Here is a 20,488-nt window from a genome sequence, read left to right as displayed (position 1 = left end):
GGCGCCCGGGGCGCGGCGCTACCCGGAAGCCGGTGCAGGAAGCGGAGGGGAGGAGCGCGAGAGACGCGTCCGCTGCGGCAGCCAATGGGAGAGGAGCCTGGGGGCGGCTCCGCCAATGGCAGCGCGCGGGGGCGGGGCCGGGGGCGGGGCCGCGGCAGCCGGCAGCGGGCGGCTCCGGGAGGCGGCAAAGGTGAGGGGAGAGCCGGGGAACCGGGGCAGCACCGGAGGGGCTGGATACAGGGGATCTGAGGGAAAACCTGGGGTGTGCCGGGCAGGGAGGAGCCGGGCAGGGGCCAGGACAGCACCGGAGGGGTCGGGCAGGGCGGATCTGGGGGAAGGCCTGAGGTGCACCGGGCAGGGAGGAACCGGAGGGAGCCGGGCAGGGGCCAGGATAGCACCGGAGGGGTTGGGCAGAGCGGGTCTGAGGGAAAGCCTGGGGTGTACCGGGCAGAGAGGAGGCGGGGGGACCTGGCAGGGGGTCAGGACAGCAGCGGGGCACTTGGGCGGAGCGGATCTGGGGGATCCGGGGTGCACCGGGCAGGGAGGAACCGGAGGGACCGGGCAGGGGCCAGGACAGCACCGGGAGCCTTGGATGCAGGGGATCTGAGGGAAAGCCTGGGGTGCACCGGGCAGGGGCCAGGACAGCACCGGAGGCCTTGGGCAGAGCGGCTCCGGGGGAAGGCCCGGGGTGCTGGCGGGGATTCCGGCCGGGTTCGGGCTCCAGGGATCCCAGGGCGGTGCGGGATCCCCGGCCTGGCCCGCAGGAGGCTGGGGAGGTGCCGCGGAGCTCCGTGCCCCCTCGGAAGCGGCTGGCAGAGCCGGTGCCCACGCTGCTGTCACAGGAGCGCGCAGCGGATCCCTGCGGTGCCGGCAGGGCCATCCCCCCCGGCTGTGACAGACCCGCTCCGACCCGGCTCTGGCTAAAGCTGCGCCTTCCCAGGCGGGCGGGAGATGCTGCAGGCGGCAGCAGGATGAGCCTGGCGGCGATGGCGAGCGATGGCGAGCTGCCGTGGCTGTCCCCGCGGCTCCGGGCGCGCTGGGCGGCCGCGCTGCTGCTGCTGCTGAGCTCGCTGGTGGTGCTGCTGCTGCCGCTGGACAAGCAGTGCCACGCCGTGCTCAAGGGGCTGTCGCTGCTGAGGAATGAGCTGGGCTCCTCGGGGATCGGCAGGCTCACGGGACAGAGCACGGAGCTGAGCGTCGCCTCCAAGGGGCTGGAGCTGCTGGTGCTGAAGGGAAAAGCATCCCCAGGTGAGAGGTGCTGGGTGGGCATGGCTGAGCTCCTCTCAGGTCAAGGCGTTGCTGGAGAGGGTCCAGCAGAGGCCACAGAGGTGATTTGGGGTCTGGAGGAGCTTTGTGATGAGGAGGGACTGTGGGAACTGGGCCTGGTCAGTCTGGAATCCCAGCAATCCATACAAACATCTCCAGGGGGTGTCAGGATGGTGCCAGGCTCTGCTCGGTGGGGACAAGGAGCAATAAACTAAAACACAAGTTCCACCTCAACATGAGGAGCAAGTCCCTTTCCATGAGGGACAGCTGCCCATGGAGTGGTGGAATCTCCCTCCACGGAGACACCAAACCCACCTGGACGCCTCCCTGCTCCAGGTGACTCTGCCTTGGCAGGGCCTTGCCGTGGGTGATTTCCAGAGGGCCCTTCCACCCCCAACACCAACCCAGAGATCTTCACCCCCTTCCTGACCGTGTCCTGATGGGAGTGACACTGTACCCTGATGGTAACAAACTGCAATTAACTGCAATTAACACTGGCTGTAAATGCCCCCGAGGTCAGGCAGGCCCTCACCAGCTCCTTGACTGCATTCCAGGGCTCTGTGCTGGCACTGCTCTGTCTCTTCAGTTTTTCCTCATGTTTTCAGTACTAGTAACTCCTGTGGAGGCGAGTGGAACACAGAGAGGTGGTTTAATGCACAGAAATCTGGGCTACACAGCGTTAATCCCAAAATCCTGGCACAGAACAGCCTTTCAGGCAATATCAGGCTGCAGCCATGGCCAGTATCAGCCAGGACATTAATTTGGAAAACACTTCAAGGAATTATTACTATTCCAGCGCCGTATCTTTGTTTGCATTACAGCTCTTACTGCTGGGAAAACGTTGGATTGTTCAGTGGAAAAACAGAAGTGCTGTTGGCAGCCAGCATAACAATGTTAACATTTTAACTTCACCTAAAAGAGTGCCAAGGGAACACTGTTAGAACTCTGTTTCCTCCCACGTGGAGCAGTTTGGTGGCCACCTGTGGCCACCTTGAGCCTGCTGCCCGCAGGTCCTGCCTCCCCACACCTGCTGCCAGGAATGGCTCTGCTGCCTCACGCTCAGCCTGGAGACATGGCATAAACCTCTGGGATTAAAAACTGGAACACAAATTCTGTTCCAGTTCCTCAAGGCTGGTTTTGTTCAATTTTTATATCCGTGAACAGTCATTCATAGAATATCCTGAGTGGGAAGGGAGGCACACGGATTACAGAATCCAGGTTTCCAGTAAAACTCACCACCCTTTACCTGTTACCATTTCATTCCAGAGGTGAAGTTGGAAGCCAGAGCAGCTCTGAACCAAGCCCTGGAGATGAAGCGCCAAGGGAAGCGTGAGAAGGCCCACAAACTCTTCCTGTACGCCCTCAAAATGGACCCGGACTACGTGGACGCCCTGAACGAGTTCGGGATCTTTTCAGAGGAGGAAAAGGACATCCTGCAGGCCGACTACCTGTACTCCAAAGCTCTGACCATCTCCCCCCACAACGAGAAGGCTCTGAGCAACCGCGGCCGCACGCTGCCCTTGGTGGAGGAGATCGACCAGAGGTATTTCAGCATCATCGACAGCAAGGTCAAGAAGGTGATGGCCATTCCCAAAGGGAATTCCGCCCTGCGCCGGGTGATGGAGGAATCCTACTACCACCACATCTACCACACGGTGGCCATCGAGGGGAACACGCTGACGCTGTCCGAGATCCGGCACATCATCGAGACCAGGTACGCCGTTCCCGGGAAGAGCCTGGCGGAGCAGAACGAGGTCATCGGCATGCACGCCGCCCTCAAGTTCGTCAACACCACGCTGGTGTCGCGCATCGGCTCCGTCACCAGCAGGGACATCCTGGACATCCACCGGCGCGTGCTGGGCTACGCCGACCCCGTGGAGGCGGGGCGGTTCCGCGCCACGCAGGTCTTCGTGGGCCACCACATCCCGCCGCACCCGCAGGACGTGGAGAAGCAGATGGAGGAGTTCGTGCAGTGGATGAACTCGGAGGACGCCATGAGCCTGCACCCCGTGGAGTTCGCGGCGCTGGCGCACTACAAGCTGGTCTACATCCACCCCTTCGTGGACGGCAACGGCCGCACGTCGCGGCTGCTGATGAACCTGATCCTGATGCAGGCGGGGTACCCGCCCATCACCATCCGCAAGGAGCAGCGCGCCGAGTACTACCACGTGCTGGAGGTGGCCAACGAGGGCGACGTGCGGCCCTTCATCCGCTTCATCGCGCAGTGCGCCGAGACCACGCTGGACATGCTGCTCATCGCCACCACCGAGCACGCCGCGGGGCTGCCCGAGGCGGGCGGCGGCGCTGCCTGCAAGCAAACCATCCCCGTCAAGACCTGAGGGGTTTGGGCAAGCTCAGGAGGTGGTGAAGCCGTGGGAGAGCAGAACTCCAAGGCAGGCGGTGTTGCTGCTGGGAAAGGACTGGATAGGAGGTGGCGCTTGAGTGTTTTGTTTATTTAAATTTGATTAAATTAATGTAATTTATTTATATACGTGACGCCAAACGGAACTGGGGATGGTGGCTGTGCACTGGAAGGAGGTGGGGAGAGATGTCAGAGGGCTCAAAAAGATGAACTGAAATTGAACTTCTCCTTAAAATTAAGCTTTGAGGAGCTGCTTCAGTCACAACCCTTCACCCAGGCAGGCAGCTCCACTGTCTGACCTCAGCAAAGTCTAAACTGAGCTGGTTCTGTGTGGCCTCTTCCCTGTAGCTCCAAACACATCCCTGAAGGAGCAGCACTCCCAGCTGTGCCCACCAGACACTCTGGTGTCAGTCACACAGGTACTGAGCAGGAAGGTGGCTCCAGCCCAAAGGCATCTCTCCCCTCCCATTTCTGTTTCTGTGGCACTTTGCATGTTTACTTTCAGCTGCTTTTCCTGGGGTGAGTTTTGTACAAGTGGGAAGTGTTTGGTTTGGGATTACAGGTGATAGGAGTGGAACAAGAGGAGAAAAGCTCTGACTTACTTGAGGGAAGACTCAGAAAATCTCAGCCAAGAGGAGCCCTGGGAAAGCACAACTGTCCTTAGACATTTCAGTGGAGGGGTTGGAAGGAGCTTGTCTGCTGAACTGTGGGCAGAAAAGGTCATCAGGCAGAGCCAGGAGACACCAGTTGTGCCAGTTTGGGAAGAATGTGTTCAGGAAGTTTGCCAAAAACTTCAGTTTCTTTAGTCCAGGTAGGGGAACTTCCACAATTAATCACTGGTTGTGTCATTACTGTGATAAATGTGTCAAGGATCACTCGAGGCCTCTGTGTGCTGCAGGGCCAGTGCAGTGCCTGGAGCTGCTGAGCAGTTCAAAGAAGCACTTTTGCCTTGGTTTTTAAGGTAAAAGTACTCACAGATCTCCCTACCCCAAACCTGCCAGGTCTGTAACAGCATCACTGACCCCACCACCTCCAAGCTCACAAAACTTCCATTTAAAATCCCAGTTTAGAGCATTTAACCCCTTGACAAAAGCTGCCAGGTTGTCCTAGGCTTAGTTTTCTTCCCTTTTAACTCTCTCTTACCTGACAGGGAGCTTAGGACATGTTTTAGAGAAGCAGAAACCAGGATGAGACTGGGAGTTCTCTGAGCACTGCTGCCAGGGAAAGCAGACAACACAGGAGGAAAGGTGTCCTGTCCTTACAAAGCATGTTATTTTTATAGTGCAACCCGAGTATAAATAATGCACTTTAGAGCTCTGTTGGGGGGAAAAATGTTATTTTAGTAACAGATTAATAAACTATTTTAATATGAAAGTCTTGGTTTGGAAGAAGCTGTTGTCAGAGCACAGGAGAGGCCATGGGAGAGATCCTGGTTCCCTCAGCCACGTGCCAACATGAGCAGAGTGATCACTTCAAAGCAAAGCCAAGTGAAATCAGCACAGAAATTAGTGTTTATTTGCAGCAGTGTTGGTGTGGTCCAAGTGAACTCAGCACTGGGGTCCCCCCTCACATCCACCCCTGTGGGTGGTGACTTCCAGGGTAGCTGACAAGCAGGGATGCTTCTATGCAAGGTCACACCACTGTTGGAAAGCCTGAGGTGATGACTGAGGTGATTTCAGGATGCTCAGAGCAGAAGGAATGAGCTGCTTCAAGGCCTGAGGGACACTGAGCTCACCTGAGAGGTGAGGTACATCACTATCACCCAGCTGCCAGAGGAGAAGTGCAGTTCCAACACCCACATTTAAACAAAAGCAACAGTATTTATAGAAAACCTTTGAGAACTCGAGTTTAATAAACCGAGAAACGTCAGCTTGCACTTCACAGTTGTACAAAACCATACAGAAACCACCTGCAAAAAGACATGAGCTAGCTAGGAAAAACAACCAAAAAACAACCAAAAAACCTGGTCCTCAGCAACAGCACGTCCAGCTGCATGGGAAACAAAAATTACCACCTAAGGATCAGCTCCTGACACTTAAAAAGAATCATCTCAATGTCCTTTACAAATACACCATATAAAAAACAGGGCAACTGGAACAGAACAGGAGCTGGATACATATATATGTATATCTGTGTATCTACATATACACACATATGTATAGAAACTCTCCCAATACTAAAAGAGGCCATTGTGGTGAAGTTGGAGCATCTGCTGTTGGATTCTGCATGGAAGGAGATGACAGTCCCTGCGTGCGTGGGTTTGGGTGAGGAATGGGGCTGTTGGCAGAGAGAATGTCTGCAATCCCAATCTGAGCTGACCAGTGGAGCTTGCTGAGGTCCTCCCATGGCATCTCATTCGTTAATGAAAGAGAAAATCGTTGGAAAGTACTCCAAAAACTCCATGTGGCATCTGAGCTGTGCAGGAAATATTTCCCCCCTCGTTACCCTCAATATGAGGGATCACATTAACGCCATTTCACCAGAACAAAAGTGTGACTCTTTGCTCTTAGAGGAAAAAAAAAATAAACCAAAAAAACCACCACCTGGATTTGTGCCATCCTCCACTGATCCCGAGGAATGCAGCAGTCCAGTATCTACACGGGATTGGGACGGGCGTTCTCTCCTTGCAAAGCTTAAGGACACAACATGGCTTCCAGAAAGGCATTTCACATTGGACCAGACCCGCTGAGTGCACGCTCCTTGCTCACTTTTTCAGGAGCATCTTGGCAAAATCAGCATTGGACATCTTTTTAGGTTCTGCAGGGGGGTCAGAGGATGCTGCTGGTGAGTTCTGGACCATCCCATTCTCAGCCTTGGCCACGGGGTTGCTCTGACGCTGCAGCGCCCGCGGCATCATGGAGAGCTGTGTCCTTCCCTTCCCTCGCCTGGAAGGGAAAAAATTCCCATTAGAACACACTCTTTTAGCTTGGGGGAACAACAAGGACTCGTGTGCTAGGAGGAATGCACATTTCAGTATCACTCCTGTCATTTGTTTCAGGGATAAAGCTTTCCATGGGTGTCTTTGAAGCACCCCTGAGTTCTGGCAGACAACAACTGCCCCACAGCCCCCAGGGCTGAAGCTCTGTTTGTCCACAGGGGCTCATCCAATACAGGAACACTAAAAGATGAAGGAGCAGCTTTAATGCTCACTAAGAACAATGGCTGCTTCTCCAGAGGGAGAGGATGTGGAGTTATTAGGGATCAGTGCCAACATCAGATCCAGGGGATGGCCAGTGCCTCATCCTCTTGTTGCTACTGAGCTGTTTCTGTGGTTAAGAGGAAAAATTTGCTTTTCCTCATCAATCCAACAACTCATTTTTTTCATGGTGCAGTACCTTCTAAATGTTCTTTCAGATTCACAGGATCCTACACTGATTTGGGTTGGAAGAGGCCCTGAAGATCACCCTGCCATGGGCAGGGACACCTTCCCCTGTCCCAGGCTGCTCCAAGCCCTGTCTAACCCGGCCTTGGACACTTCCAGGAATCCAGGGGCAGCCACAGCTTCTCTGGGCACCCTGTGCCAGGCCTCCCCACCCTCACAGGGAAGGATTCCTTCCCAATATCCATCTAACCCTGCGAAGCCCTTCCCTCCTGCCCATATAAAAACCCCTCTCCCTCCTTTTTCTAAGCCCCCATACTCCAGCCAAGATCCCTCAAGTTTAGCACGTACAAACAGCATTTCCCCTGCAGGCAGGGGCAGCTGCCCTCCCCCAGGGCCTGCCTCACTCACGCTCCATAGACGTGCCGTGGTGCCAGGGGCAGGGAGGCCCTGCCGGGCTCGGGCCGCTCCGGAAGCTTCCGCAGCGGGGGGTTGCTGATCATCACCTTGATGACGTGGTCCTTCACTGTCAGCCCATCCATCTTCAGCACAGCCTGAGAGGCCTGGGCTTCATTCTCGTATTCCACATAAGCCAGGCCCTAAATTAAGGAAAGAAAGAGCCTACATTAGGTTTTAGTGCTTCTGGAAGAGCTGATGAGGAATTTGTAACTCAACATGGCTCAGTCCCAGTGTTCACCACTCCCAATCATCATTCTCCTTACAAACCTGTATTTCCTTTCACTCCTGATGCCCTCATGTGTGGAAAAGGTATTAAAAAAGGAATGAACCACTCCAAAAAAGGTATTAAAGGAAATAAAATGAAGTACAATGGCAGAGAAAGGCATCACCTCTCCCTGCTGTTACTCTTTTAAATGACATTCAAAACCTTAAGCTGCATTTTTTGGATTATCCAATTCCACAGGAGAGGCATCAGGTTTTACATAACTTTCCCAAAATATATTTATTTGTGGTTTATACACAATCCCAGCTCAAACTAAGCTCAGAACAAGAGCTGGAGTTTCCCTGAGCACTCATTACAAGGTGTGCACACAACAGGAACTTCACCTGAGGTGATGCAAAGGGCAAGAAAATTCAACTTAAATCCATGTCCACCATTCCCAGGATGTCCCTGTGGACAGGACCCACCCCACACACACTGCCCAAGTGTCAGACAGAGTTTTGGCAGAGCAGCAGCTGGTTCAGAATCCCTTATTTAACAAGGAGTCATTTATTCAGGGGTGGAAAGAATGAGCCCTGTCAGAGAGGGGGCTCATTTCTCAAACCCCTTCCTGCAGCAGATGTTAGGAACAAAAGCCTCAGGAAACTGAGGAAAGGAGGATGAGAATTGGTTGCACCAGGTAAACCCCATTTAGCCAGTTATTTAAGCCTTTACAGACTTTCCTGTTTTTACTACACTGACAGTGTTGTAAACATTTCCCCCTCCATCCTGTTTTTCTTGTGCAATTTAAGAAGTATTTTGGAAAAATTCCTTTTGGTTTTCTTCACAAAGGCACACTGGGCTGCATAAATCCAAGCTCTTCCACAAGTATTAATACAACACCATGCTGGCAACTCAACAAACCCAACTTTTTTGTCTCCAGACTCCATGACAAGCTTCTTTTTGAAGGATTCCTTAAAACCAGGAGTGTGTTAAGGATGCCTACCTTGGGTTTTCCAGCTCTGTTGGTGACCAGTCGAATGTCCTTCACATTCCCATGGGCTTTGCACACCTCCTCCAGCTCCTCCTTAGTGCAGGAAAATGGCAAACCAGATATAAAGAGTTTATGCTTCTCCAGGGTAGTGCTGTACCTGAACACCTGGGGGAACAAAAAGGATGTTGGTTCACAAACCAGCCAGAAATTCCAAGGATTTCAATTCCACAGCCCCAAAGCAATTCCTGTTTGTGGGATCCAAAACTGCCTCAAAGCCATGAGTAGTGTTTTGGAAGATGTTTGCATGTAAACACCAAGGACTTGCAACTAAATGCTACCAAACCCCTTCCCAATGAGGGCAGACACTGAGAATCATAGAATATCCTGAGCTGGAAGGGATCCAGAAGGAATCAGAGCCCAATTCCTATAATAATGTATTTATAATATTGCCCTTTTACTCAGCTGTCACTATGGGAACACTGAATTTTTCTGTGCAGGAACCCCAGAATGCAGAAATCCCCTGATTACACAACTGAGCTCTGGTACAGAACATCCCCAGCCAGGGGACTGGGTAACAAATGCTGACCAAGAAAGCACTTCAGAGGTTGAACCTGGGTAGGTCCCACCACTAAACTGCTCAGATCAGCAGATTTCTGCAAATCTTGAATAAATCATGTCAATCCTGACATCTGGCAGAGTAACAAGACGCAAAAAATCCCCCAAAAAAAGAGTTTAAAGAACCACAACATAAATGGATTGGACAAATTCCACCAACTCCCTTCCCCACATCCACTATCCAACAGGAACCACCAAAACTTCACCTTGAAGTCAGGATTCTTGTTCTTGTCCACACAAGGAGACACAAACATGGGCCTGCCCTCCACGGCCGTGCGGTCCAAGGCCAGGGCCTGCCGAGCTGCCTCCTCCTCCCTGAACTGCACGTAGCCGTAGCCCCGGAAGGTGCCCTTGTTGTTGAACACTGCTCGGATCTCCACGACCTCCCCACAGCTGCCAAAGAGCTCCCTGAGCTTTGCCTCGGGCTCTGCCATGGTGTAGGAGAGGTTGCTGACAAACACAGTGACTTTATCCTTGCTGCTGTCGTGGAGCACCTTGGGCGCGTCCTTGCGGCTCGTGGACGCCTTTTCCTTGGGGGCCACGGGGCCATCTGGCTTCTCACTCCTCCCAGAGAGCCCAGTCTCCACCTCCATGTCCTCTTCAGGGAGCACTCCATCGCCCTCTCCCCTGTACCTCTTGCTGGGCAGCTCTGGTTGATGGAATTGAAAGCCTCGTTAGAAAAAATTACCCCATTTCCTTCCCCACTGAAACTGCTCTGCCCTCCATCCCCACTGCGGAGCTTGGAAATGGCACAAGGAAGCACAAATACAATGACAGGCCTTAAAGACACCACACAAAAACCTCCCTCAGGTTTTAAAGAACAAATAAGAGATTATTCCACCAAGATAGCTTTAGATGAAGGCAACTGGAATATTTGTTCCTTTTTTTCAGCCAGTCGTAACTGACAGTTGCTGATTCATGTTCTTTTCTTTGTCTAATGGTTCTTGATTAAAAAAAAAAAAAAGAAATCTGAAAGCTCACGAAAATCCCAGGGGCAACAACCTATTAAAGTCTTCTGTTCCCACCTCCAAGAAGCTGCTACAATTCTGAATAACCCAATTTAGACACATGGCTCAGTATCATAGGATGAGTCAGAAAAAATTACTTTAAAAGAAAATTAAGGAAGAAAAAAACCAAAATCACAATATCCAAAATAAGAAACCCCAAGAAAACTCTGGAAGTTCTTATAAACCTCTTTTGCTCTTGGTATAAAACCATTTAGCCTTGTTTGCATTTCACTCCCACACTGAACACTTCCCAGGAGAAAGCAGCCCTGGAAAGACAAGTGCTGGCAATTCCTCAGCTCCCTCTACCACAAGACAACCAATAATCCTGTTGCCAGAGCTCTGAAGCTTCAATTTAATTTTATTTTTACCTTCTTCTTGTCCCCATTCACCCTCGTCATCCTCGTCTGCTTTGCGCTTGTCCCCAATCTTGGTTTTTTTGGCTTTTTTGGAAGCTTTCTTCTCTGCCCTTGCTTGCTTTCTCTGCTCAGCTCTCTCCTCCTCCTGCTTTGCCAGAGCAGCTTCTTTCTCAGCAGCCTAAAACACAGAAGATTTATTTCTTTTTCCTCCCACTGGCTGCAGATTGCAGAGCATTTTCCAGAGCACTGAGCCCAGAGGGTTTTCTCCTAACCCCAGCACTAATGGGGACATCATTTAAAGCTCATCCCAATTCTTTGCTCTCACAGCTTTCCTGGAGGGCACATCACTCTTGTGGCCATCCAAGAGGCAAAAGGAGAAAGATAAAAAGCAGCAAGAGGTTGTTAATCAGAGTTTTAAAGTAAAAATCAATAGTTCTAGGGCTTGAAGGCATGTCAGGTTTGTGTGGGGGGAAGCCACATTAAAAATGTGACATTTAGAGAAGCATGGACTTAATTTAGGTGCATAAAATGCCTTGGTAGCTCACAAAGTTCAGACCTTTGCTCTTTGCTCATTCACTCGAGCCAATCTGTTCTCAGTTTTCTGAACAGCTGCATCCCAGTCTTCCAGTGTTCCTAAAGGATAAAATGAAAAATAATTTTTAAAAGCCTTTTATTTAGCTTTGTCGTAACTCAAAGATACAATTCTTGTTTTTCCAGAGTCACTGAGTTCATGGCATTTGCTGTTCATATTTAACATTAACACATGAAAATTCTATTTATAACAACTAGCCTGCAAGGTAAAAAAAAAAACCCAAGAGCCAAGCAGAGCAGAAACCTCTCATTAATAATGCAAGACTCCAAAAAGGCATGGAAAAATCCAGTGATTTCAGAAAAGCAAGGAAGAAAAGAGCTGTCTGTGGATTTGACAGCAGTGCAAAGTGAGAATTCAGTGGAGCACAAAACACAGATCAAAAGCCTGTGTGCCACCTCAGCCTAACCAGGCTAAGAGATGCAGTAATTAATTACCTTCTGCCAGTCATTTAGTTAACCTCTGTTAATTGACTACCTCCTGCCTGTCACCTTTTGTCACTCAGCCACCCCTGGCAGTGCCCAGGTACCTTCTATCCTCTCCAGGGTGAGCAGCACCTCGCAGACGTGCTCGGGGTAGTCACTGGTGCACTGCACTGCCCTGTGCAGGGCCTTCCTGCAGTGCTGGGTGTCCCCATGGGCCCTGCAGGAGGGACAGGACACTGAGGGGACAAACCACACACAGTTCCAGCCATGCAAACACTCCCCCTCCTTCCCCAGCTGCTGTGACACTCCTGGAAGCCACAGCAGAGCTGTCCCAAGAAGCTCGAAGGTGTTTTGTAAACCCAAACAAAACACATTTGTTCTAAACTGTTTTCTCCCACAGATGAGGTAACTAGAAAGTGAATTAAGCAAGCTCCTACCTTTCCAGGTTGTAATATTCCAGCCACATGTTGGCATATTTGGCATTTCCTTTAGTCATGATGTTGTCCCAGAGCTCCCTGGCTTTCTGCATGTTGTTACACAAGCGGGCCTGCAACAGAGCATCCAATATCCTTCAGGATTATTTGTTCAACATCATTAACCCCAAACCAAAAACACCCCACACATGCTGCAGACAGACCCAGCAAGATACTTCTGAGCCTTACAGGGGTCAAAATAAACACCTGACACAATCCCACTACTGAACAATCCTTCCCTGCACACCTCTCCCATTAGTCTTGGTTCTGGCTCCCACATCCGTTTGATTTTGGTCACTATAAATAAATTAGAGAGCTGTTTCTGAATTTCTTCCATTTGTTTTTGATGAATGCACCTGATAACTCCCCAGACTAAGAAATTGGTTTGTGTTTAGGAAGAGGAGAAATGGATTGGGAAAGGACTGCATTCCATGGTTGGAATGTTAAAACATTTTATTTTAAATCCATTTTATCAGGTTCAGCAATTTAAATACAGCAGAGAGAAACATCACCTCAACTCTTGCCCAATTCTGCATGATGGTGCAGGATGGATCTCCACTTTCACTGAACCCTAGGAAGAAAAACAAGGGTTGTTTGTTGCACTTGGCTCTCAAATAAAAGTATTTATTAAACAGGTCCCACATAGAGATGAAATCTTTATCTGCAGCTTTCTGCAATGTTCAAGATTCTTGAAGGCAAATATTGTGTGGAGAACTGATCTTATAAAAATGATTTTGAAGAGGAGAAAACACTACTTGAGAAGATTTCACTTACTTTCTTCTACTTCTTGTTTCAAGTACTCCACAGCTCGTGCAAACGCAGAGCGCAGCTCCTCCAGCTCCTTACTGGAGTCTGCAGGAAAAAAAGGAAACATCCTAAAATAAAAATTTCGTTTTTATTTCCCACCCAACAAAACCTTCTCCTTAACACCCACAATGAATTTATTGGGTAGCAGGGGGAGATTAAATTTATTATTCCTCATTGTTATTATTGCTTAAATTTATGATTTTATAGTGAGTAAAACTCACTACATGAATAATTTAAAAAGTCAGGTATCAAAAATATAAGGCAGGGCATTTTTGCAATAGCAACCAACCCAATTCTTATTTTTTTATAGACATTAACTGGCCAGAAAACAATTTTTGAGAAATATGAAAATGCTGCTAATTTTCTTTAAAAAAGTAATATCCAAGAAATACAAACAAAATAGCATAGATATTTCTTCTGTACTTATCATACAGACCTTGTGTAAAATCCACCCTTCTCCTCAGGTAATCCAGGTAGGCCTGCCAGATCTCTACATAGTCTGTTGCTTGAATAAAACCTGCATTCAGAGCTTTTTCAAACATTTCTGAAAGAAAAATGGGGAAAAAACAGTTACTTCCCATATACTGTCAAAATGAGCAAGTTGCAGTGATAGCACAAAGAAATATCTACACAAACACCACTGGTTTCTAGGAAGACAGGGAAAAAAATCCTACACAATGCACTGGTTTAGGAAGTGAATTTAAAGGCAGCTGAACTCAGCAATGCTCATTCCAAGCTGGTCATTGCTTGCTCAGGGTGAAGCTGCTCAACCAAAGCAGCTTTGCCCTTGCAGGACCTGCAGCCCGTGGCAGGATGAGAACAGATCCTGCAAGTCCCATTTGTCCCAGGCTGTTTGGAGGGCAGAGAGCAGCTCTGAACTGCAATTGCTGGTTCTTTCCTCACCAGAAATGATGCTGTGCTCGACCCTGTGCCTCTCCATGGCCAGCAGGTACCTAATCCACAGCCCAACAGTCCAGGGGCAGTTCCTGACAGCGCGGTCGTGAGCGGATAAAACCAATTCCTTCACCTTCAGCTGCCTGTCCTGAAAGAATCACACAAGGAAAGTGAAGTTCCTGTCAGTCACAGAGAGCACCCGAGACAAACCTCAGCTTAGAAAGAGCCAGCACCTAAAACCCACCACTTTCATTTTATATTTAAAAAGCTCAGGTGGGTATTTTAAATTCTGTTTTTCTAAAAACCCAGTGAACACCTTCCAGTGAGGAAGAGAATGCTCAGGAAAGAGCTACCAGGCCAGAGAGGCGTTTTCTGCCAAAGAAATAAATATAATAAAGGCACTGAGTGAATCCCCAACTGTTCCTAGAATGTCAAGGATACAAAGAAGGAGCACACCCAGTCTGTTTGTGGAGGTGTTGTTCCACCTGCAACCTGCTGTGTCCAGCTGGGAAGAGAAAGAGATGATGGAAAAACTGAGCCTGGATAAGCCCCTGCAGGGAGTCACTCTGATCCCTTAATCCAGCCACCTTCTGTCCTGCCTCTGGAGCTCAGCACCAGCTTCAAACTGCACTAACAAACCTCCCTGGAAACAGGGGCTGAACATCTGGGTTTGCTTCAGTGCCCACAGCCTGTTATTCTGCAGAGAAAACACAGCTAGAGCTAACTAGAGAAAAGTGAAAAACGCTCACAAGAGGAATAAACACATCCCTGAAAACAGGAGGAAACCAAAGGTGAGGTGAAAATCAGTTTCTGGAAGATTTACAGGTTAAAGGACAGGACAGAGGTAGAACTTAATGGCTGTTTATCAGCAACTGACAAAATAAAGGCAGAAAAATAAATCTGCAAACATTCCTGGGTTTATTTCCTTACCAAATACTGGTTGTAGCGTGCCCAGAGGTCTGGGACAAGGCAGTTCTCAGCCAAAGCTCTCTCATAGATCAACTGAATCCGAGCTGGGTCACCTGCTTTCATTTCAAAATCAATGTAAGCTTGGTATTCTGCCAGCTTTGGGGTTTCAGCACCCAGCTGGAAAACAACCAGGGAGACACAACATCAAACTCTTCAACAAAGCAAGACTCCAACAGTTCAGCTGCTCCTCAGAGCAGCTCTTGTGCAAGACTTCACAAAAGAAATCTGTCTCTGTATCAGCAGCTGTTGATTTTCATACACCTCTGAATGGGTCTGAGATCAGTCAGATCCTGGGTTTATTCCCCTTAACCCAAACTGGAAAACACACCCAGAGTCCTCGTGTGTACCCTTGGCACACTCAATGCACCCCATAATTTCCAGCATTCCCAGTATATAATTGTCAGTATTCCCACAGGTGACAAAGTCCCCCAGCTGGGGACTAGAAAAATATTAAATTTGGAAAAAAAAAAAAATCCCCCCCAAGCAATTAATTTCTAGTTTTGAAGGAAGGTCTAAATGCCAGCATTACCAGTGCCTCCTCATAGGGTTTACACTTCTCCAGCTGCTGCAGAGCTTTTTTGTAGTTCTTTATTGTTGTTTCTGGAATGGGCTCTTCTGACCACTCTTCATATTCAGCATATGAAGCCTCCATGTCTATTAAAACATGAAATCCCATCAATAATGCACTTATGAAACTAAAAATTCAGTTTTAGTTCGGTTCTAAGACAAATTCCTATTTTTATTTATAGTAAATAGATATTAAAAAATATATATTATAATATATCTTGAACAAATATTTAAATTTTAATCCTCTTTTGGTCCTTACTGTCACACTGCTGCATTCTTAGAGGATTTGACATTTCATCTCACATAGTGCCCTGTAACAAACTCAGGGCAAGTTGCATTAAAGCTGCTCAACTGGAATTAGAAAACCAAAGTGGCAAAATTTTCCCCAAGGCTTTAGGGAAAAGAGAACCCAAATTCTTTCCAGATGGAAATGAAGTCAAAAGAACTGTGCTTAACTTTGTCCCATGAGCAAGAAAAAGGACTCAAGGAGTTTAAAGCAGGAACTAAAGAAGGCAGAATTCCAACAGTCCAGCTGCCAGATACTCCCTACCAGGGATTTAATGCAGCAATCACAGCTGAGCTCCTCATTTTTAAGTCACATTTTGTGCTCCTCACTTCCACTTTAACCATCCTCAAACTCCCAACCCGCTGACCCAAGTTCCGACAACTCAGAACATTCCTGATCCAGAGGGACCTGTGCCTCATCCAAGAGGGCACAAGACCTCCAGCTGCACTTGGCGTGGCTGTGCCAGGAGAATCCTGATGCCAGGAGCACCAGGCAGCTGCTCCAGGCCCTGTGTCCAGCAGTGCAGCCCTCACCCAGCAGTGGGATCCCCAGCTGGCGCCGGAAGAGCGTGTGGATCTTCTCGAGCTGGCTGCACAGCACCTGCTGCTGCTCCGGGGATGGAATGCTGCCAGGAGCTGGCTGCAAGCAAAAAAAACAGGGAAATTCAATCCATTCCCTCCTGCCCCAGCTGATGGACAGGAGAGGGAATTGTTTATGAGCTGAGGGAACTGAGATCCAAGTGAATACATGATCCTTGAAGGGCACAGAGGGCCAAGCTGCATCTCAGTTGCTGCTGGGAAAGGTAAAACTTGGGAATTGCTGCCCTTGGAAGGTGGATGAATGGGAAAAGTATTCCTGGCTGAAAGCTGACACAAGCACGGGGAAATGATCACCTGAGAACAAGGAAGCAGCAGGTGACTGTGCCATTTCACAGCCCCACTGTGCTGCCAAAGAGGGTTTCAGTAAATCCCTGGGGTGTGGGGAGAGGATCTGAAACTTCCAGCCTTAATTGTGTTTGGGAATGAAAGAACATCCTCCTGTTACTCCTTTGTTAGGGGTTGAAAAGGACCTTTAAAGATCAAATAGTTCCCACTGCCACAATGAGCAGGGACATCTTTAAACCTCCACTTCTTACATAGCAAATTATCAAAAACAAGGAAATATTCCCATTCTGACCATCTTTGATATCTGCAAAAGTCACTTTTCTAACTTTCCAGGAATAAAATACCCTCATCCAAAAGTCTGTGGATAAAATACCCTCATCCACAAATTGTGGAATAATGAATGAGTTAAAAGCTGAACAGTCTAGGAATTTAAACTCTGTTTCCTCTGTGCAGAAACAGCCACAGAACGCTGTTTAATAATGGAACATTTCAATTTAAAGCTGCTCTTGGCACCTCAGTCAGCAGCAGAGCCAAACTTTGCTCCTGGATTCCAGAAGATTTTAGGATTTTACAGGAACACAAATCCTTTACTTCATCAGCCAAACCCCACAGGATTTCCAGGTTTTCCTGGAGCACAGGGCTGGTTTTCACAGCCGGGAAGAAACAACTGGGACATGACAGGGAGGAGCCAGCTCCAGGTGACTCCAGGAGCTGCACCACAGCTTTTTTTGGGATGGGAGCAAAGAGGAACGAGCTCACCTGTGCTGTTTCCAGGATGGCATTCTCAAACTCCCTGTAGGCTTCCCAGAGGGCCGTGCCCTTGGTGACGTGCAGCCCCACGGCCGTCAGAGCCCGCTCGAAGACGGAGCGAACCCTCTCGATGCCTCCTTCCTGCCCAATGCCTCCAATGGAATACTGGGCGTATTCCAGCCAGATCTCAGGACCTAAAAGGGTAGGAGAACCACGTGTGCAGGAATGTAAAAAGGTAACAGACTTCAGAAAGTGAAAAAAGGCCTCAGAAAGTACACACGAAGCTAAGAAAGGCTGGGAAGTCTCTAAACCTTCTCATGGGAAACTAGGAAGTTAAAAACCAAGTGAATACATTTATATTTATCATAAGGAATGAGAAAGAACAAGAACTTATTGACAGTTCAAGAGGTGAGAAGTTCTAGATATATGCTGTGCAAAGACAGAAGAAGTTTCAATCTTAAAGAATGAATTATTGTGTATTGTTTGAGGTTTATAGAAGTCGTTTTGTTAATGTTAAACCCTCGTGGGTCCTTTTCTTATTGCTTAGAGTATAATGACTTTACACCTTTTTTTATGCTATTGGTTCAAAGAATATGTAGAAAAAGGCTTTGCATAAGCTGCCATCTTGTCTTTGATCTGGATTTGCATGGATGTTGTTATTTTCCTGTGTCTCTTGCTTTTTGCTTGTATGATACAGACAGGTAATAAATCCTAAGTCTGCAACCAGTCAGGGTTTGTGAGACACAGATTTGATTTTTTTCAAAAATAATAACAAGGAAATGCAGCTCTGCTTCCCCAAGTGCCAGATGAGCTGCATATAAATAGAAAAACTGGTGGTGATGTTCAGTTTTAGGCAAAATAAGTTAAAATATTTGGGAATTGTACTTCTGCTGTTGGCTCAGCAGCAGCAGCTCCAGTTTCCTTCAGAGTGGTGTCACTCCTGTGGCTGTGCTGACAGGGACTGGCCCTGCCTGTCCCCTCTGCCACACAAACCACACCAAGATCCCTGAACAGCAAATTCCCATTTCCTGAGCTGGGACCACAGGGCTGTCACGCTCTGGAATAATTCAGATTAAAGCAGCTCCTCCTCCTCTTTCCAAACTCCTGAACTTCCCTGAGCAGCACCTCCTGAAGCAGCTGAATCCTGCAGGTGAAAGGAGGTGGGAGAACAGCCTGGCACCATCCCCAGCAACCCCAAATTCCATTTAGGAACCCCCAGCCTGGGACTGCCCTGGGCTCCAGAGGTGCCTCCAAACCCCAGGTGCAGTCCAGCAGATCCAGAGGACAATTCCTCACTTCTTCACCTCCATTCCTTCCTCCTGAGGGATCACCAGCACCACGTCACTGATGTGACATGCTGCACACAGCTTTTGAGGGGATTTACCTCCATATTCCCTCCATTTCCTCAGGCTTTGTTTTTCCAGCTCTTTACCCCAATCCCCAAAGAACTCAGGGATTCATCCCCAAAATTTTAGAGCTACAGCTGCAGCAGCTCCTGAGGAATGGAGAGACCAGACACCACATCCTCCCCTTGCATCACTTCACACTCAGATTTTAGAAATTAATTTGAAATTTTGACCCAACTTCTCCATTACAAAAGAAGCAAGAGCAAAAAAGAAACAAAGCCAAATGGGGGTGCAACAAAACCCACTTTAGAGCACTTTTGGGTGACTTACAGATGTAATCCTTGACAGCTCTTTCAAACAGCTCATAAACCTTCTCTCTCTCAGAGACCTCTGTAGCCATTTTTATCTCATCCTTCAACCAGTCCAGCCAAATTTCTGGAAGGAAAAAAAAAATTTACAACACATTGCTAATATTCAGAAATAATAAGTTATGTCCACTTGGTGAGTTTTTAGCAAGAGTAAAAACAAAGGAGGGGGAGCAAGGCAGAGAGAGGGATTTTAACCTGCACAATTCCTAATTAATTTCAAATAAAAGTTGGGCAGAGACCTTTTAAATTGGTGCTAAACAAGCACCTTTTTACTAAAGGGAAAAGTTGGGATTCCTCAGGACTTTGAAAATCATCCCATTCCACCTCCTGCCACAGCAGGGACACCTTCCACCATCCCAGGCTGCTCCAAGCCCTGTCCAACCTGGCCCTGGGCACTTCCAGGGATCCAGGGGCCTCCCCATCCCTTTCCAGGAATAAAATCCCCCAGCCTCTGCAATATTTCCACCACCTCTGAATTATGAGCAAAAAGAGAAATCCCCACTTCAAACACCCACAATTTCCACCAGCAGGGAATTTTCTTTGCTGCCTGCCTGTGAAATGTCATTTTTAGCAGGACTTTGCTCTGCTCTGGTTCACATTCCCTGACTGAGGGTGCCGAAAACCTAAAATATTTTTATTTCCCTGCTGAAGCATCCTGCACAGGCGATGTTCCACCTGAGGAGAGCTCCCTACCTTCAGTGAGGGGGAAGAGCTCGCTCATCTTCTGCCGAGCCCTGCGGAGCTTCACCAGCTCTCCCTCCTGCCGGAGCAGCTTGATCAGATCCAAGTGACAGTTGTAGTCAAAAGCATTGATGGAGAGCTTAAAAAATAAAAATAAAATCAATTTTAAAAGTTTAACCCAGGTCTCGGCCGCTCCCTCGGTCCCGCCGATGCTCACAGAGAGAATTGCGCTTTAATTTCTTTAAAGGCAATAAAAACCCGCGGGCAGCCGGCTCAGGCTCTCAATGAGCTGCTTGCCAGGAGCTCCCTCTTATTTCCCTCTCAAAAAAAATCCCAGGCTGGACAATTTCCATCTCAGACTCCAAAAATTCACGGCACAAAACCACGGAATATCCCGAGCTGGAGGCAACCCACAAGGAGCAGGGGAATTCACCCCCGGACAGCTCCCAGCAGCGAGGTGCCGGAGCGGACACGGATTGCCGCCGCTCCCGCCACACCCGCTGCCCCGCCGGGCCCACCTGCTCCTCCAGCCGCTGGATCTCAGCCTCGTTCTCCTTCTCCTCATCCTCGCCGTCCCCGGACGAGTCCGAGTCGCCCTCATCGTCCGAGTCCCCGCCCGACTCAGGGTCTCCCTCCGGCAGCCGCTTCTCCTCCTCGGCCGCCGCCTCAGCTCCCGCCGCCGCCATCTTATGCAGCTCCGCTCGCTGCCCGCCGCGCTCCGCCGGCCGCCGGGGCTGCCCGCGCGCCGCCCGTCCCGCTGCTCCGCCCCACCACCGGCCGAACCGGGCGGGAACAACCGGGATGCTCAGCCCGCCCCGCCCCGCGCTCGCCCGCGCACCGGGGCCGCGCTGCGCCGAGCGCGGCCGCGGCGC

At 49.3% G+C, this 20,488-nt stretch overlaps 2 protein-coding genes across 3 annotated transcripts; one reads left to right on the top strand and one right to left on the bottom strand.

Moving 5' to 3' along the window:
• Positions 1 to 151: 151 nt before the first annotated feature.
• FICD (FIC domain protein adenylyltransferase) lies at positions 152 to 5,002 on the top strand. Of its 2 annotated transcripts, none has more exons than XM_064392462.1 (3): positions 152 to 190; positions 941 to 1,248; positions 2,533 to 5,002. In XM_064392462.1, the coding sequence occupies exons 2-3, from the start codon at positions 972 to 974 to the stop codon at positions 3,603 to 3,605; spliced, it is 1,350 nt and encodes a 449-aa protein (XP_064248532.1). In that variant the 5' UTR covers positions 152 to 190; positions 941 to 971; the 3' UTR covers positions 3,606 to 5,002. The 2 variants fall into 2 exon arrangements, with proteins under 2 accessions (XP_064248532.1, XP_064248533.1); XM_064392463.1 differs by having other exon boundaries at positions 157 to 190; positions 765 to 1,248.
• Positions 5,003 to 5,448: 446 nt separating this feature from the next.
• On the bottom strand, positions 5,449 to 20,355 carry SART3 (spliceosome associated factor 3, U4/U6 recycling protein). Its single transcript, XM_064392458.1, has 19 exons — positions 20,135 to 20,355; positions 19,629 to 19,755; positions 18,898 to 19,002; positions 17,231 to 17,415; positions 16,121 to 16,226; positions 15,264 to 15,388; positions 14,696 to 14,851; positions 13,775 to 13,913; positions 13,308 to 13,415; positions 12,839 to 12,916; positions 12,577 to 12,635; positions 12,029 to 12,138; positions 11,696 to 11,808; positions 11,134 to 11,210; positions 10,590 to 10,755; positions 9,421 to 9,863; positions 8,612 to 8,764; positions 7,359 to 7,546; positions 5,449 to 6,513 (listed from the first exon to the last, which is right to left on the bottom strand). The coding sequence occupies exons 1-19, from the start codon at positions 20,300 to 20,302 to the stop codon at positions 6,333 to 6,335; spliced, it is 2,787 nt and encodes a 928-aa protein (XP_064248528.1). The 5' UTR covers positions 20,303 to 20,355; the 3' UTR covers positions 5,449 to 6,332.
• Between the last annotated feature and the right edge of the window lie 133 nt (positions 20,356 to 20,488).

This window comes from Passer domesticus, chromosome 17 (assembly GCF_036417665.1).
Source record: "Passer domesticus isolate bPasDom1 chromosome 17, bPasDom1.hap1, whole genome shotgun sequence".
Classification (NCBI taxonomy): domain Eukaryota; kingdom Metazoa; phylum Chordata; class Aves; order Passeriformes; family Passeridae; genus Passer; species Passer domesticus.
The sequence above is the reverse complement of the archived record's forward strand: the minus strand, read 5'-3'. Positions and strand labels throughout refer to the sequence as shown.

Coding starts and splice junctions, on each gene's coding strand:
- FICD (XM_064392462.1), top strand. CDS start 972: ATGAGCCTGGCGGCGATGGCGAGCGATGGCGAGCTGCCGTGGCTGTCC. Junction 1,249..2,532: donor GAAGGGAAAAGCATCCCCAG/GTGAGAGGTGCT, acceptor ATTTCATTCCAG/AGGTGAAGTTGGAAGCCAGA.
- SART3 (XM_064392458.1), bottom strand. CDS start 20,302: ATGGCGGCGGCGGGAGCTGAGGCGGCGGCCGAGGAGGAGAAGCGGCTG. Junction 16,227..17,230: donor CCATCCTGGAAACAGCACAG/GTGAGCTCGTTC, acceptor TTTTGCTTGCAG/CCAGCTCCTGGCAGCATTCC. Junction 7,547..8,611: donor ACAGAGCTGGAAAACCCAAG/GTAGGCATCCTT, acceptor TCCTTAATTTAG/GGCCTGGCTTATGTGGAATA.